General features: G+C 35.3%; 1 protein-coding gene across 1 annotated transcript in view; it reads left to right on the top strand.

Annotated features, from left to right (window-relative positions):
* Nucleotides 1-2,797: 2,797 nt before the first annotated feature.
* LOC119838509 (M-phase inducer phosphatase-like) overlaps nt 2,798-20,179 on the top strand; it is a 34,225-nt gene continuing 16,843 nt past the window's right edge. Inside the window, exon 1 of the mRNA XM_038364471.1 lies at nt 2,798-2,952. Coding sequence (XP_038220399.1) covers nt 2,903-2,952 — 50 coding nt within the window. The 5' untranslated portion in view covers nt 2,798-2,902. The remainder of the gene's footprint in view (nt 2,953-20,179) is intronic.

Below are 20,179 nucleotides of genomic sequence, written 5' to 3'. Positions count from 1 at the left end.
GTTACTTCAAGGAATAAACAGTATAATGCCTCGATGTCACCGGAAATGGTAGAGGCGTGTAAGTATTTATTATTGTTTCTTAATATTTTGTTTTTTTTGTTTGTGAACGATTATTTGTTTTTAGATAACACGGATTCTTTAATAGACTACGATTAAACAATTAAAGAAATAATATATTTTTATCAATCTATATATATTTACTAGATGACCCGGCAAACGCTGTTCTGCCTTACTCAATTAGGGGTATGAAAAATAGATGTTGACTAATTCTCAGATCTAACCGATATGTGCAAAAAATTTCATGAAAATCGGTTCAGCCGTTTCGGAGAAGCGAACATTGGGACACGAGAATTTCATATTGAACTCGATGAGTGTGTGATCTCTTAACCTAACTCCAATTTTAATAGTAAATATCAAAACACTTAAAACTGTGTCATGACGAATCAAGTGCTTCTATAAGAAGTCTAAACCTATCCTTCCTACTATCCTACTAATCCTACTTCGTACTAGTATTATAAATGCGTAAGTTTGTAAGGATGTGTGTGTGTTTGTTGCTCCTTCACGCAAAAACTACTGAACCGATAGCGATGAAATTTAGTACGTAGATAGCTGGACCACTGGAATAACATATAGGCAACTTTTTATCCCGATATTCCTACGGGATACGGACTTAAGTAGGTGAAACCGCGGAGCGCAGCTAGTTATAGAAATAAATGTTTGAATTTTAGTGAGATTTTTATTATCATATTTTGGTTAAATCGAATATTTATTTGTGTATCAAATGTTTATGTAACGACCATATGTTTAATTGGCTTAAATAATATTATTATAAAATTACGATAAACAAAATATTTGTTTATAATAATTTGATATTATGTTATACATTGTTTACTAAATCCGTTAATCTATCTATGTTCAAGTAAAACATCAATAACTTAATTGTAACTTAAATACAAGCTTATGTTAAATACAACATAAAAAAAAATATAAAACAATAGAATTAATATTAAATGAACTAAGTATTTGAATGTACAATAACTTTTATCTTCCCTCATCTATACTGATATTATAAAGCTGAAGAGTTTGTTTGTTTGAACGTACTAATCTCAGGAACTACTGGACGGATTTGAAAAATTCTTTCAGTGTTAGATAGCCCATTTATTGAGGAAGGCTATAGGCTATATATGTACCATGGGCGAAACCAGGGCGGACCGCTAGTAAAAACGTAAAGAATATCTTGATTTCCTTCGTCAGTCGTTTCCTTAACCCTTTCCCCTAATCAGCACATCGGCAGAAGCACTACCTCTGCTCTGTCCACGGGCGGTGGTGATCGCTCACCATCAGGCGGACCACCAGATCAGTTGCCCGATATGACGTAAAAAAACAACAAAAAGTCATGAGTTGCGATACAGTGAAAGTCATAAAATTAATAGAATCTCGAATATTCGAGAGAATTACATGATAACTAGCTATAGCCCGCGGCGTCACTCGCCTGGTACTCGGATGAATAGTAGCCTAGGTGCTAATCAAGACTATAGTCTATCTCTGTACTAAATTTCATATAGATACGATGAACTATTTTTGCGTTAGAGTTACAAACATCCATACTTAAAAACTTTCGCATTTATAATATTAGTAGGATACTTCCTTAGTATTTTCTATGAAAATAGTCAGGTCCCTGCACTGCAGGTCGGTAGAACCCGAAACTTATACAAATAACTGCGTAATAAACTATTTAAGCTTCGAGTTTCTAAAATATTTTAGTTTTTTGATAAGGACCGGCGTACAACACAGCATCATATGGTCAGGTTGAAATATTTTTACCATACGATTTTAAACCTTCTCGTCTTAAACATTAAGTCGAGTTCGGATTAACAAAATATATAACAACCATATGATTTCTTAGAAGCGGTTGTTCATGTGTGCGTGATTCTACAATTATTGGCACGGTTAAAAATTAACTTTAGCGTCTGCAGAATAAGGTATATTTTTATTTGTAACGTATCCGTTGTGTGTGTAAACAGGATCACATTCCCATATAATTTTAAATGACATTCCTTTTTAGTAATACAATAAGAAATTGAACTTTACCGAATTGGTATAAAGAGTATATTTGTGTAATTGGTGCTGGTTTGGGTACGGTCAGACGGGTAAAATGTCGCCAGATTTAGAAATACGAAAACCTACTATTTTTTTTATTAGTCAGACCCAACGGTTTTTAGGTACCTGTCCAAAACTGCATTAAATTCCTTTAAATTTTATAATGCGATGTATTATGTGGTATTCAATATGTAAGTTACACTTAACATTGTTTACGTGCATAAAAAATCTTCACATATCCTCTAACCTTATAGTGTAAAATTACCAAAGAAAACCTCTGTCGTCTTTAAAATGCATTAGTAAAAAAATAATTTTAGAAAAAATAAATACTAACTTTTTCCTCTATTCACTCAGAAAAAACATAAAACGTGTAAAATAATTATAATAATAATATGGGCCGCAGGCTTGCCTCATAATCTTACTCAGTATTGCTAAATTGTAGTCTTAACATAGATATTTAAAAAAATCACACCAAAAAGATTTGGTGTTTTTAATAAATTAACGCTCTTAAATTATAAGAAACATATTTAACCTTTTTTTTAACATTTCTTTAAAAATCTACCAATTCATCTACCAAATTAGTAGAATTTTCTACAATGGTAGCATTCCCTAATCCCGTATAGCGGGAGAGGTGAGGTAGGATCGTTAGGGGGGTGAAGGAAAGCAACCATCAGGCATCAATCCAATACCCATTCAGTCGACGGTCGGCCGTAGTGTATGGCGTATCGTGTTCTCTTGTGATTAAAATAATAATATAATGGACTTTTAATTTATTATAAACAATTAGTGAAATATTGTGAAAATGTGGGGCGAAAGTAGCAAACATTGTGAGATTAACTGTCAATGCTCGGGGTGAGTAGTATAATTTAAATACATAGCCATTATAAGACATTTATAAAAAAAACAACAATAAATTTCTTTAATAAGCCTGGTTGGAAATGTACATGACAAAATAAGTTAGTTAAATATTTGTTCTAAATTCAAAAACATAAAATATAAAGTGTCTATTGTCTAATCTAAAACTTATTTGAGAAATAAACTATTAACCTAATTACTTCCATGTTGATTGTGATTACAAAGTAGTTGAATACTTCTAAATCAATGTTTATTTATGGTTAAATTTAGTATATATTTATATATGTTTTACATATTGATAAATTAACCCATCTTATCTGTATATTATGGATAATTTTATATCTATACAAATACATCTATTGTGATATAAGTTTAGTACTACAAATTACTAAACCAGGTATCCGTCTAGATTTAAGCGATCTAGACTTCATTCAGAACCGTCACAGCGGAAGTCTTAAGCTATATGGATATGAATGAAACGGCAGTTATGTATGTTGAGTCGTCTACGTTATCGTAATGCCTATATTTAACTTGCAACGGCGATTTAATTAAAAACTTCATATGTACCGCCCTCGTATAGAATTGGATGATGGGGACAATTGTTTTAATTGTCAATGTGTTTTTCTCATTATGACATAACCTTAGCCAAATGTTCATAAAAAAGAACTTAAAAAATCAATCTATCAGAGTTGCACGATTCAAAAAACGAAAGAGATTAGAGAATAATAATAAAAAAATTGCCAATTTCCGTTCAAGAGTATTTATTGGGCGTTGCCACGTTTAAGAATTAAGGCTTCAATTTTAATATGGCAATTGGCGAACTAAATGTAATATATTTTATTCGGATTACGTCATACCAGCAGCATACCACTAACCTTGGGAGTAGGAAAGTTGAACAACCTCCTTAAGGATTATCCGTTGAAACGAATTTCGAACCATGTGTTCGCGAAAATTTCAATTTCAACATTGAAAGCGAATGTTGAAGTTTTTGAACGAAGAAATTATGCTATTGTTTTTTTAAAACATAACATTAGACCATTAGACTGAGGTTTTGACAGATGTCATAACTATTTTAACCGAAACACTGATTGTGACGTTATGTGTTTTCTGGTGCAGGTATGATGGTTAAAATGGTATTGTAAAGTAACTGTAATCGCTATCTGGAAGAGCCGTACAGATCAAAATAACCAATATGTAGGTAATTACAAAGGTATAAAGAATGTAATAGAACCAACGAATAATGAGGAGAAAAAATGATTAAACGTCAAAAGAAATAAGATTTTTTTTGCAAATTGGTTTGAAATTATCTGTACCCGCTGCACACTTGGCCGTGGGATTTGATAAACATGAAATTTTATTATTAAATTCTCATTTGCAGAAGCTTTAGTTAATAAGAAGAGATTACAAGAAAACCTTAGCCTATTAAAAAAAAATAAACACTCATTATCGCTTATTATCTGTAACAGTTGTGAATGGGATACATTTAATTTTCGAACGTTATCGCTGTGCCGTCTTGTTTATATTGTCATCTCTTTCCTGCATATGGCGTCTGAACGAGTTAGAATGAAAGGCATGGCGGCTGTGGCGCGAAATGATGTCATAAGACAAATTTTTGCACGTTTTGGGGTGCTTTTTGTCTTTTGTTTTTTTGTTATAACTATTCAGTATTTATTGTACTTCTGTTTCGTTTACTTTTAAAGGCTTTGTACGTGGAAAGTGATTTTTATTGCGCTGTTGTAAAAGTTGAATACGATAAGTTATTTTAACTGAAACTACTACCAGTTTTACGTAATGCGATCTTAAGCAAAAATTTAACTGTCTTTATAATTTTAGCAGGAAACTGTATATTGTTATTTAGAGTAGGATACCAGCCATTTGCAAATGGAAAAGAGGGAAATTAAGGAAAGTACTGGGAAGGGTAAGGAAAAGGATGCTGGCTTCCGACTTCCGACTCCCACACTCACCGAATGAAAAATATTACTATGCTACTATTTCACGCCGGTTTTCTGTGGGTGTGTGGTACTTGCCCGTTGCGTGCTGGCCCAATTCGTGCCGAAGCGTGCTCGACTCCCACATAGTACATATAAAATATAATTATTTGTTATGGAACTTCTGTCTGTGCATTGGTAGGTGGTCAGATTGTATCAATTCACCGAATATCAATATATTTTATTGTTTTTTTTATTACTACGTGTTCTATTGCATGGAATTATGGACTAGCTCGCCGCCCTGGGGGGTCACGGGGACGTCTAGAAGCAGTGTCAATTCCAGTGTGGGAAGGAGACAGCTATATAGGTTATAGCGCTGTCACTCTCTCACTGGAATTAGTACTGAAATATAGTTGAATACTTTATAAAGTCAGTTAAAATGAGAATCGAGCCAAGTCTTTATCTAACCCGTCGTTTGCGATAACGTATATGTGTATTAATGAGATATCGCGCCAAAACGGATGAATCGAATTTGTAGAAATTTCAGCACAGATAGATTAAGTCGGATTTAGAATTAGGCAAAACCGCGGGGCAAAGCTAGTATGCCTCTATGCTAATATTGCAAAACATGATAAGCTATCAACTGACCCAATTTAGACGTTAGGTTATTAATTAATTTTCAATATCATTAATCGTCTCTTAAATTTAATTTATTACATTTTAATATATGCATTTAAATTTTAAGGACTACAGAAATTAATGACACACACACACATGAAATCACACGCACACATATGATAATCTACACTAATAAGGTATGGAGCAAACTTTTGTATGTTTGTAACGTTTTCACGCAAAAACTGCTTTGTCGATTTCAAAAATTCTTTCACCATTGGAAAGCTGTAACTCCACTGAGTGTATAGGCTATATATGTACCACGGGCGGAACCGGGGCGAAGAGCTAGTTCAAAATAAATCAAATTGAGAATCTTCTTATAAAAATCGGATAATAAATAAATTAAAAGGCCCTATTAATACAACAATATATATCTTAATTTAAACAAAAAAAAAAAGTGTGTATGTGATTCACACACGATAGAAGTGAAACTTCAGTAAATCGACAAAAGAATGAGATGAATATATATACATATATAAAATAGTATGTATATTTCTGTCTCACTCTTTGCCGGCTTCATTCTAGACATTTTTGTATTTGTGTCTCTCACCTGTCGCTTTTTCCGTTGCATCAGCTTTGAAATCACAACGATTCTAAAGAAGTTTCACTTCAACAAAACATCAAAATTTACAAAGGTTAAGCAACGCACCCAGCAGCCGACCTCCGGATGGGTCACCGCCATACGCGACGTTGCTAACGGTACAGACTATAAAATTGCGAATACTAAAAATACCTACTACTTTATCGCTATGTATTTTATTACTCTGCGGTCGCCCCTATACCGTCTACTATGTTGAGTAGTTATTATTTAGGGTTCCGTACGTGTTTTGAGTCATACTTATGTTATGAATGTGGTGGTTTGTTTGTTTGCCTGTTTGTCTGTCAATTGCGCTGAAATTATGGATTTGATGAAATGTGGTATACTTTTTATCCCGATTCAATGCTACCTTAAAACAGGAATCTTGATATCCAGGCGGAGCCGGGACGAGCGTCCAGTCCTAACAAAACACACACACACACACACACACACACACACACACACACACACACACACACACACACACACACACACACACACACACACAAGAAAAACTAAATTTAATATCTAGACTACTATGTGTGTCTACTAAAAAGTTATGCCTCTCAGGAAACCTGAGGTGAAACCTGGGCTCTGATATGGTATAATATTATAAACATACTAGCGGTCTGCCCCGGCTTCACCCGTGGTACATATATACCCTATAGCCTTCCTCAATAAATGGGCTATCTAACAATGAAATAATTTTTCAAATCACACCAGTAGTTCCCGAGATTAGTGCGTTCAGACAAACTCTTCAGCTTTATAATATTAGTATAGATTTGCGTAAATCGTCCACATAGAGTGTTAAAAAAACCGCTTTTTAAACCGTTAAATAGTTTAAAACAATCTCACAGAATCCCGTCTTATTACGTAGTTGCTTCAAGTTACTCCACGTTTGTAATCCTTTTGCAATAATACTTAAGTTTTATATATTTATGTGCATGTTTCTAACTTAATACACAGCTTATGGTAATTTTATCGTGGGAATCCTTAACTTTAACTTTCAACCGACTTGAGAAAATGTCAATTCGGATGTATTTTTAAACAAAAACACATTATTCTGCTGATATGGTGTGGGCATGATATCCGATACATACAAAGTAATTTAAGAAAAGCAGCATAAATAGGTCAGCTTGTCATTTAAGCGATCTCTTCCAGGCAACCGACCGAAGGCGTCATAACCAAAATTTAAGATAATTTCCACAAAGATTTGGTTTATTTATAACTGGCTGCGCCTCGCGGTTTCACCCGCGCAAGTCCGTATCCCGTAGGAATATCGGGATAAAAACTTGCCTATATGTTATTCCAGTTGTCCAGCTGTCTACGTACCAAATTTCATTGCAATCGGTTCAGTAGTTTTCGCATGAAAGAGCAACAAACACACACATACTTACAAACTTTCGCATTTATTATATTAGTAGGGTTTTAGCTGTTTTTTTTCTTTGTTTGTCTTTTTACTTTAACTTCCCACTAGTTGTACTGGGTCTTATGATTTCGCGATGCGATGACAATTTGACGGTAGTTTCTTTATAAGCCCTAATTATAATTAAGTTTTCTTTCAATGTTGTTGACGAGTAAACATATACTAGCTGCCCGCCCCGGCTCCGCCCGTAGTCATTTATCGTAATTGAAATAATATAAACTATCCCATCTTTTAAGTTGGATCAAACTGCACGTGGCGTGCGGATTTTATTAAAATCGGTCGAGCAGTTTAGAAGTCCATTGCGGATAATGTGACGGTTATATATAAGACTAGACGCTCGTCCCGGCTCCGCCCGGATCCGAGATTCCTATTTTCCCAAGGGAGCATTTAATCGGAATACAATCTATCACTCAAGTCAGCTCACACCCTGTCCGAATACCACATTTCATCAGAATCTTACAATTTCACAAAATTTGACGGACAAACAACCAAACAAACTTTCACATATATCAGCATGAAGTGTGATATTCTAAGTATATATTAGTAAGGTTATTATATGCAAGCGAAGCCATGTGGCACGTCTAGCAGATCCGCTGTCCGTTAACGCCTGTTCCAGTCCAGTACACCAGGCACTGCGCAACCTCCCGTGACGAGTTTTTACTTAACGGCAGTCGGTTAGGCGACTGAACTTAAGTTACCAGCTTATTTCTATGTCATGTCGGCTATGGAGCTGGTGGGTCGCCTGATGGTAAGTTACCACCGCACATGGACATTTGGAGAGGCGTAAGGTCCTTGCAGGCCTTAACCAGCAGCCTCTGCAAATGGAGTGATGACTTCATATTGGAAAGGGATTAAGAATTGACGGAGAAGGTAGTTTTAAAAATTAAAAACTTTTTAACGGATTTTAAACGCGATTTCTTTATAGGTCACGACTGAGGGGAGACAGTCTCCCCGTGACCACGCTCGCTGTAAAGTGTTCGAAACGTCGGATTAATAATATAATGAATAAATCGCGTTTAAAATCCGTTAAAAAGTTTTTAATTTCTAAACACAACATAGCTTATAAAGACTAAATAACAAGCTTTAATTATAGATTCAAATAAATTGTCTCACTTGCTCTTACGCAGAGTATACGTAAGGAAATTATTGAATCCCGCCGATCCTAATCAGGATAATGAGATAAACTCATGTAACTACTGTATTGTCACCGATCCGCGATAAGTGTACAGAGTTTGAGTTCAATCTGTCCGTTTGCAGTGGGTCAAAATCGAGTCTAAAAAGATTCAGTTTCATACAAACTGAAGGCTAACGTTAACAAAAAGCACACTAGTTTATTACGCGTTTATAAGTTTAGAAGGTACTAGCTGCGCCCCGCGGTTTTGCCCGCGTAAGTCCGTATCCCGTAGGAATATCGGGATAAAAAGTTGCTTATGTGTTATCCAGTTGTCCAGCTCTCTACGTACCAAATTTCATCGCAATCGCTCCAGTAGTTTTTGCGTGAAAAAGCAACAAACATACACATATACTTACAAACTTTCGAATTTACAATATTAGTAGGAAGGATTATACCCTGATACAAATTGAATAGGTTTCGGTTGACATCACCCCCGTGCGTTAACCCCGACAGCTGTCCGCGAGAGGGTGCGAGCGAAATCAATATATTGTATCACACTTCAATTCTAACTCAAACTCAAACACAAACTCAAATTCAAAATCTAATTTGAACTCAAACTCAATCTCAAACTCAATCTCAAACTCAAACTCAAACTCAAAACTCAAACATTTATTCAAATTAGATTTTAAGAAGCACTTTTGAATCGTCACAACACAGTTGTAACATTTACCACCGGTTCGGAAGCCAGTTGCTACAGAGAAGAGCAGGCAAGAGACTGCGATTTTAATATTATTTTTTGAGGTTAGAATTCGCTCCTATAAGAATTTCTTTCACGATAACTAGTTTCTCTATATTTAATTTTCACAATATTTATTTTAATGGTTTAATGGTATAATTTTAATGTCTATATATTAATAAAACATAATAAATCTCCTATATATCGATACAAAGAAAAAAATATTTCTTTTCTCTTACGTAAAGTGTAATTATATATCTGAGTGAAGAGAGAGATGGCGCTATATGTTAGAAAGAGATGGGCTTAGTCAAAACGTGTGTGGTGTTTTGTTTCATTCGGCATTTTATATGTTGCGTGTGGATTCATATATAATAGTAAAAGATGGATCTTTTTAAAGATTTTAAGGAAAAATACTGAAAAGTAGGATTTCATTTCATTTTTTGTAGATAGAAGAAAACAGAGAAGACGGAGAGAAGCTGAAGAATTAGCTACGGGATATGGACTTACGCGGGTGAGACCACAAGGCGCTGCTAGTATTATTTATATATACATAGAATACATGATTTATTTCTTTCACCCCCTGCTTATACGTGTAAAGCCAGGTTGGGCGGCTTGTATGTGACAGAGACGGAAGCGGCGCGCGCCAGCTGTTACCATAGCAATTAAATAATTAAGCTAAATTCGTTTTAAATTGATATACTACCTCTAGCACGCGGCGTTGATCGCTGGAAATATCAGTTTCATGAAACATCATCGAGATGTACCCGCCTTCTCGATTTATGATCTATCAATTTTCATAATCCCATCAAAACCAGTTCAGCCGTTTCAGATTGAAGCATCAAACGTTTATCCAGCACAATATTAGTGGGATTCTCCGAGTCACCTTACTGATGCTATAACCGGTTCTAAAGAATGTCGTAATGAGGCGTGTGGGATCCTCCGATGGGATAATATTAAATATATTTATAAATGTTACGTATGTTTGTCTGTAATGCCTGAATCGTTGAACGCGTTTGGATGAAATAAAAAAAAGAATAACAAACGAATGTTGCCATATGTAATTATATTTCGTTTTAATAAAAAAATATATGTCTGTAAAATTAAAAAAAAACTAGAAAAATATAAATAGGTTTTATTTTTTTTCTAGCTTTCGCCCGCGGCTTCGCACGCGTTAAATTCGGCGTAGTTAATAGATGTTATTATACATATAAACCTTCCTCTTGAATCACTATCTATAAAAAACCCCATCAAAATCCGTTGCGTAGTTTTAAAGATTTAAGCATACATAGGGACATAGGGACAGAGAAAGCGATTTCTTCTTATGCGATTTCTTCGAACTTCGTTTTATACTATGTAATGATACCTAAATATATAAATAAACATTAAGATATTATATCTTTTATTTCATAAATTATACATTTAATCTCGTGGTACTCGACTAAAGCTTATACGCTAGTCCCGACTAATCTATCTCTGTACCAAATTTCATGCTGAAGCGACTAGCTATTGTCGGGTGAAAGAGTAACAAACATCCATACTTACAAACTTTCACGTTTATAATTGGGATGACTTTTCTATACGCGACTACATTATGAAAATAATCAAAATCGGTCTAGACACGTTTAAAAATTATCTAATTCTATCATTACACACCCAACAATACTTTATATTACGCATACGAACAATTTAAAAAAAAGAACACTAACCATAGACTACAGAGCATCACACCGGCGTTGACCACAAAACAACCGGCTCACGCGTCAAAAAAAAAAAAAAAAAAAACGACAACCGGTACACACGTCTATGATACGAAGACGTTGAGATTCAAATTTGGAACGGTAAATAGAAAGTTCCGAATTTGAACTCGGCTGTATGTTTGACACTGACAGGGCGGTAATGAACTTGATGCGTTGCGTCAACATTATGTAATCGCTCACATAATGCGTTGCTTATTTAGATTTGTTTTATGAAAGGTTTCATATTTACTGACGGAACGTGGCGTCTGTTTGCGTAATATTTAACATAACAGTAAATAATTTGAACTAAAAATTCAAACATTCGTTCAAATAGACTATTAAAAGCGCTTTAGAATATTACATCCTACAAATCCTCCTAGTTATTACCTACTAATATTATAAATGCGAAAGTTTATGAGGATGTATGAGTGTTTGTTGCTCTTTCACGCAAAAACTACTGAACCGATTGCAATGAAATTTGGTACGCACATAGTTGGACAACTGGAATAACACAAAGGCAACATTTTATCCCGATATTCCTACGGGATACGGACTTACGCGGGTGAAACCGTAGGGCGCAGCTAGTTGATTAATATTTACGAGTGGTAACAACGTTAGTAGCTCGAGAAATTCAAAGAGGATGAACCGAGCTACGGGTAGTTCAAGTATCTATGCTTCTTTATCCATTAAATACGAAGCGTTCATAAGAAAAGGAAACGGAAGATCGCGAGGCTTGTTACATAATTCCCAACGATAAATCTAATCATTAAATTATCTTCAATCCATAATTACATCGTATAACCTGTCACAGATTCAAAAAAAGAAGACGCAGCGAGCACAGACCAAACATGACCATAGACTATAGACCCTATAAGTCGCGATGTTATTTTTTCATCGCGTTTCGCGCCATTTTATATCCATCATGGCCGCTGCGTTCCAGAGCTACTTTTTTTTCGTGCACTGATTTTTCTTATCTATGGGTATAAAATGTGATTATTACTTTAATGGAATTTTATTTATAAGCCCTTGATCTCGCTTCTTCGGATGCGTTAGGCAATTCTCGGGTTTTATATACACTAATATTGCCTGAGAATAGAAGTTTACGTGAAGCAAGCACAGTGGTAGACGCGTGAGCATAGAACCGAGGGGTCCTGGGTTCGATTCCCGGTGGGGACAATAAAAAAAATGTCTCGGTCTGGTAGGACACAGAAGGCTGATCACCTACTTGTCCATAAAGAAAATCGATCACTGAAACAGATGTATATCATCTGCCCCATACCCCAGTAGGGGACACGGGACTTCACTTTATACAAAAATATAAAATTAGAAGTTTCCTCTTAGTTTTTATTATGTCATCGTCGGCAATGGAGCTGGTGGGTCGCCTGATGGTAAGCGCTACCACCACGATTGTAGGGTAGATTATGGCAATAAGACGAAGCAGAGCTTACAAATACACAGAAATGCTAACAAAAAGGTGTTCTTTAAGCCTAATATATGTATTGTCAACGAGACTATAGTAGAATACAGTCGACGACTGAAGTGGTTTATTATATTAAATATATTCTATACCTCTTGACATTGGATCTTTAAAAACCATGATGCCTGAACACCCTTTTTTTTAAACTATCAAACAGTTCGTAACGTGTATTTATTAATACACTAGCTGCGCCCCGCGGTTTCACCCGCGTAAATCGTATCCCGTAGGAATATCGGGATACAAAGTTGCCTATATGTTATTCCAGTTGTCCAGCTGTCTACACACCAAATTTCATCGCAATTCGCTTAGTAGTTTTTGCGTGAAAGAGCAACAAACACACACACATCCTTACAAACTTTTTTATATTATTAGTAGGATAATTTCTGCACTTGACTGTACTAGTTATTGCTCACATCCTGGCTTGATAAAGGGTTAGGTTGTTGAACTGACAATATTTGCTCAAAGCTTAGCACGTGACGGGGCTAGTTAGGCTGGTTACTGCTGATGCGGTCTCGAAGGACCATCTATACTTGACCCCCAAGATTGCACTAGAAGGGTCTGTGTGGTTGTCTTCGTGATTTTTCCTTAGCGCCATTTAGTGGAAATATAACGAAATTAAAACGGCTAACTGGACAGTAGACATCCTACTAATATTATAAATGCGAAAGTTTGTAAGGATGTGTGTGTCTTTCACGCGAAAACTACTGAACCGATAGCAATGCAATTTGGTACGTAGATAGCTGAACAAGTGGAATAACATATAGGCAAATTTTTATCCCGATATTCCTACGGGATCCGACTTACGCGGTCGAAACCGCGGAGCGCAGCTAGTTTTAACATAAAGTTTGTTTTAACTTAGATAAATCTAGACTCTAGAGCTTACAATATTGACCAACCAACGCCTTGTAATCCTATTTTCCAAAGTTTGTTTGTTTCGTTTAACGCGCTCATCTCAGGAAATACTGATCCGATTTGACAAATTCCTTCAGTGTTAGATAGCTCATCTATCGAGGTAGGTTATAGGCTATATATGTACCACGGGCGAAGTCGGGGCGGACCGCTAGTCAAACGATATTTTAATTATTAGTTCAATGTTCCGATAGTTTTCTTTTATAAAATATGAACCATTAATGTAAAGAAACTTTCTATTATTACGAAATTAAATTCACTTTTATTTTTAACTATCTTTCGCCCGCGGCTTCGCACACGTCAATTGGGAGTAGTTTAATAGATGTTATTACACATATAAACCTTCCTCTTGAATCACTCATCTATTAAAACCCCATCAAAATCCGTTGCGTAGTTTTAAAGATTTAAGCATACATAGGAACATAGGGACAGAGAAAGCGACTTTGTTTTATACGTAGTGAAGTACGAAGTTAAATACATTTCTAGTCTCAGCTGTCACGTGAATGCTCCATATTATAATTAGACAATTGTTAGAGCGATTTTTTTGCAACCAGTGGTCCATCTTGTCCATCTGTTGCCATGGGAACGGCATCCATAACCATTCTCAGTACCGCGTCACCCCCAGAAGTTAAGAAAAAAAAAATGTATAACAATAGACAATCAGATGATCCAGATTCGCACGGGAATTCGCGCGCATTGTTTGACAGGTCGCGACCCCGAGGGATGAGGAAGTTGTCTATGCCCGTGTTTAAATTTCGAATGTTATTGTTCGATCCGCTACAGCTACAGGGTCTTGTTTTCTTATATTTATGACCGGGTTTGGGCATGCGTGTAATATATATCTTATGTGTTGTTATTTTCATTATTGAAGTGAAACTTCTTTAGAATCGTTGTGATTTCAAAGCTGATGCAACGGAAAAACGACAGGTGAGAGACACAAATACAAAAATGTCTAGAATGAAGCCGGCAAAGAATGAGACGGATATATACATACTATTTTATATATATTCATCTCATTCTTTTGTCGATTTACTGAAGTTTCACTTCTATCGTGTGTGAATCGCATACACACCTTTTTTTTGTTTCATTAGTTATTGGGAAATATTTAATTGCAAGAAATTGCTATTGAGCAATAAAGCCGCACTTTGCACTACATTTCCTATTTTTTTTTTAAGTTAATTGTTTGTTGAGTGTTCAATAAAGAATATTTAATTCATTCATGCATTCATTTCATTCATTCATATTTATTGTATTGTAGTTTTGGAATACTTAATATAACGAAATAACATGGCAAGAGTATAGAGTACTTACTGCTAAAAGCAGTCTCCGCCAGGCAACCACTAAAGAAAGTACGTGTTGGACGATGGATTGACAGCAATCAAATATAGAAAATAATAAAAAAACACATAACCTTAAAGAAAATGCATGAGAATTTACATAAGAAGATACAAAGGAAATAAACAGGGAGAGTCATATTATAACATCTTATATAAAATCTCCGTGTTACAATTTTAGTTATCGAACACCTTCGAAACGGCTGGACCGATTCTTATGTAATTTTGTGTGCATATTGGGTATGTTTGAGAATCGGCCATAATCTGTTTCTCGTACCCCTAAATGATAAGAGTAAGGCAGAACAGCGTTGGCCGGGTCAGCTAGTATAAAAGTTTAAATATAGTCTTCTTTTCGCTATCAAGAGACTACTACTGACTACTACTGTACTATAGAATGTCGCTACTACCGAGAATTATTTGTTATTATATATATACTAGCTGTGATCCGCGGTTGAAACCGCGTAAGTCCGTATCCCGTAGGAATATCGGTATAAAAAGTTGCCTATATGTTATTCCAGTTGTCCAGCTGTCTACGTACCAAATTTCATTGCAATCGGTTCAGTAGTTTTTGCGTGAAAGAGCAACAAACACACACACCCTCACAAACTTTAGCATTTATAATATTAGTAGGATAATTAGATGTTAATTAACATATAAAGGCAGACTATAGAGCCGCAAACTATTATAATTTATTATTTATTATGTTACTATAAATTTATCCTGTTTTGTTATTTCTAATTTCCGTTATAGTTATCTTTACTTAATTACGCTCTGTGTGTTTATATCTTTATTTATTTATTTATAAAAATCACTTTACGTATTAAATAGGAATAAAATTTTAACCGACGTTCCGATAAACTAAAAGGTTTTCAATCCTGCCTCGTGATCAAATTTTTTCTATTCTTTCAAAATTTCTCATAAAAGGTTCTCAATTGGACTGTGGTTTTAACACACTTTTATTAGCTTCACCTGTATGTTTGTATGTAACCAACTTAAGACTCGATTTTGCTCGACTTCAAACGGACAGATTGAACTCAAACTCTGTACACTTATCGCGGATCGGTGACAATACAATAGTTTCATGAGTTTATCTCATTATCCTGATTAGGATCGGCGGGATTCAATAATTTCCTTACGTATACTCTGCGTAAGAGCAAGTGAGACAATTAAGCCACGTTTATTTAGTTAAGAATTGTATTAATATTAAAATACATGGTCTATCTATCTACTGAAATTCAACAAAATCTGTTAGGCCGTTTGGGAGCCGTTGAAAGCTGATAACTGTATCATTTATTAATAGAAGTTCGCAGAAATCCACTCAATAAGTTTATATTAATATCGCATTATTTGTTATCAATGCTAAAACATGTTTAATTAAAATGCAGTTACATCCGCTTTGATAGCTGTATTAATAATATTAAAAGTAAACTCACACACTCAGAGACACTCACAACACTTAGAGATATCAAAAAATACATCTATATCTGGTAAAAATTCTTCACAATCGGCTTAGTAATTTCGAATAGAAAACACCTTTCTCCTCCGGTATACGCACAAACTAGCTCTTCGCCCCGGCTTCGCCCGCGGTACATATAGCCTACGTCTCTCAGTGAAAATGCTATGTGAAAACATTACAAACATACATACAAATATACAAATGTTTCCTCTTTATAACATAAGTTTCGTTGTATACCTTGAAATGTTAAACCGATTTTGATGAGTATTAAAATGCGAAAAGAAACATACAGGAAACGAACGCGACGTGGAAACTGGAAATTCGCTCCCCATTATAAAAAAAATTATATATATTTTAAATTCATAAACCTTTCATTCGACTCGCTAAGGAATTGTAATGGATATAACAATTCATATTTAAAAGCCTCATGCAATTTGCGCAATTACTTCAACCTAATTATTCTCAAACAATGCGCGGCACATACAATAATAGCCCTAATTGCGTGGACAAAAGATTCAAAATTGCATAATAACACGCTGCGGTGGGACCACAATCTTGCAAGAACCGTTGGTGACGTCACGCGTATTGTTCGAAATAAGAACGCAGCGTTCGCGCCAAAAGTCCTTTGTCTATGGCGCCCGCCAGATAGTGCATTTGAAATTGGAACTCGTTCGGAATTTAACGACATAATGTTAGCTATTTATTATAATAAATAATACGATTTTATTATAAGAAACTGTGTTTACTATGATACTTTTTTTTCGCCAATCTAATGCAAATTAAATTAAAATTGATTGAATTTATAGGAACACTAAGTTTACTCGCGACATCGCATTATATTCAATTCCCATCGTGTTATTTTTGTATTAATATTCTAAATTAGAAAATTAACCTTCAAATGAAAAAGCAGAAAAAACGTTGAATACAGTTTTATTTATAATAATTAACAATAAGACTTCTTATAGAAGCACTTTTAAATCGTCACAACACAGTTATAATTTACCGCTGGTTCGGAAGGCAGTTTCTACAGAGAAGAGCCAGCAACAAACTCTGTACTTTCTTAAAGTTATTTATTTTGTAAGATTCAAAATGAAATAAACGATTTTTTATTTAAAATAATGATGCCAAAGAATTGACCTGTGGTTCTTAAGCGACAACATTCCATGTATTGTCATCCTACTTATCCTACTAATATTATAAATGCGAAAGTTTGTAAGGATGTGTGTGCGTTTGTTGCTCTTTCACGCAAAAACTACTGAACCGATTGCTATGAAATTTAGTACGTGGACAGCTGGACAAGTGGAATAACATATAGGCAACTTTTTATCCCGATATTCCTACGGGATACGGACTTACGCGGGTGAAACCGCGAGGTGCTGCTAGTCTTCCATATATTCATCAAGGCTATAGTAGGCTCTCTAGTACATATCTAATATAGGTTTTAAATTTAGCATAACTTTAAAAACCTTGTATGGTCCAAGCATAACTTAGTATTATGTTATCTGTGGTATAACGAACGCCACAGATAACTAAATAATTCGGTGAATTGAACCTATGAACTATTAGCAAACATTGCGATGCTTAGTTGTTATCATATGTTCTAATTTTTATTTGTGATATATCAAACAGATCTGTGGCCTCATTGTGACATACGCCCAATTGACCCACTTTGAAGTTGTTTAGATACAACTAGTGGGCGCCCGCGGCTTTGTTCGCGTATAACCCCTACTTCACACTATATATCTTATATATAAAATTCTCGTGTCACAATGTTAGTCTCTATACTCCTCCGAAACGGCTCGACCGATTCCTCTGAAATTTGGTAAGCATATTGGGTAGGTCTGAGAATCGGCTAACATCTATTTTTCATACCACTAAACGATAAGAGTAAGGCAGAATAGCGTTTGCCGGGTGCAGCTAGTATATATATATATATATTTATAAGATAACTATATATATCACACTAATATTGTTAATGTGAATGTTTGTTTGTTTAGATGTTTGTCCGTCTAACACGCTGCGGATTTTGATAAAATTTGGTATACAGACAGGGTATGAGCTGACTTGGGTGATAGGATACTTGTTATCCCGATTAAATGCTCTCTTGGGATAAAAAAGGAATCTTGATATCCGAGCGGAGCCGGGGCGAGCGTCTTGTATATTGTAATTGTGAACGTTTGTGTGGAAATAGAAAAACAGTTAATCGGGATTGTATAAATTTGCTATACAAAAAGTAAAGAAAGTGTTGTTAGTGAAAGCTCTGTTATTTTCGGTTCCCGTGTTTCGCAGATTGACAAAGACATATAAAAAATGTGAAATAATTGATTTCACATAACTATTATATGTATTGGTACCGTGAAACATTCATAAAAATTATTTATAAGCAATTCTTTTAATGTACGTCAACTTTGAAACTCTTTTGTCAAAACTTTTTAGTTTTTTTTTTTTAATTCGCCTCCAAAAATAGCGCCAAAAATTTCAATACAACAGAACATGCAATAACTCTACAATTCTTATTTCAAATAACCATAAACTACAACAAGTCCATACAGTAATGTATCTTAATTCTATATATCAGAATTGAGTCCGTTATGATGACGTCAGCAAGGGGCCAAGCGCCCCACGCCGAATTAGATTGCGGCCAAGGATGCTAGGAGCATAGACAAGCGGTTATATTATCTGTGGGTTGAAGTAATCCTACTCCCTACTATCCTATCCTACTACTAATACTCTAAATGCGAAAGCTTGTGAGGATGGATGTATGTGTGTGTTTGTTACTCTTTTACGGAAAAATTGCTGAACCGATTGCCATGAATTTTGGTACGTAGATAGCTGGACAACAGAAATAACACATAGGCAACTTTTTATCTCGATGTTCCTACGGGATACGGACTTACGCGGGTTAAACCGCGGGGCGCAACTAGTGCTTAATAAATTTCGAATTTCTAATTACTAACCTTTTGTCAAGGCATTTCAATCTGATATAGTCCTCCTAAACGCGAAAGTTTGTAAGTATGGATGTTTGTTACTCTTGCATGCGAAAATATCTTATATCTGCCTGAAATTCGGTACAGAGATAGATAGTCTACATTAGTACACAGGTTTTACCCGGATACCACGCGAGTGACGCCGCGGTTTACAGCTTGTCTGTTCATAATCGGGAGTAGTCTAGATTGAGTTGTGTAGGTACTGTTCTCTGACAGTATTGACTTATAACTATAGTTAAGTATACTTAAAGGCATATTTCCAAGAATCGATAAAAAAGAAATTACTTTTAATGCCGCATCCATTTTTTACGTTTCATGGCAATTATCCCGAGTGTGGTCTCATTCTCGAACGTCACTGCACGTTCGAAATTTGAATTCAAATTCGGGTTTGAAGTTCGGAAATTTCGTAATTCGTTCTACACGTGCATAGATTAAAAACGCGGCAAGCGTCTGAGGTTACAGATAAAGTGGCGATAAGCAAGATAAGTAAGTTATCAATGAAGTTGTGGCTAAGTTTGCAAAGTTCAAGTGCCCTTGAAAGCACGATGCGAATGATTTCCAAGCTTAGATATGACTTAATGCTTATGAATGATTTTTTTTCTTTTTTTTTACATATAAGCTCTTTTTGTTACTAGCCAGCCAGCGATTTTAAACTTACACAGTTCCTCATATTACGAGACATATAATTCCCAATTACGTTTAGAAAAAAGTTTGTATACGTTCATTCAAATTTGGAACAAACCAACATTATGAGTTGTGGCGGTTAAATAGCGGATGTGCTCATTTGTCGTTACAACCTGGATGTGACGTCACAAGTGTACAATCTTGTGGAATTAAATAGGGAGGATATTGTCTTATGAAACGCAACG

This window comes from Zerene cesonia, unplaced genomic scaffold (genome assembly GCF_012273895.1).
Source record: "Zerene cesonia ecotype Mississippi unplaced genomic scaffold, Zerene_cesonia_1.1 Zces_u003, whole genome shotgun sequence".
Lineage (NCBI taxonomy): Eukaryota > Metazoa > Arthropoda > Insecta > Lepidoptera > Pieridae > Zerene > Zerene cesonia.
Note: the sequence above shows the minus strand (reverse complement) of the source record. Positions and strands in the feature narration are given on the sequence as shown.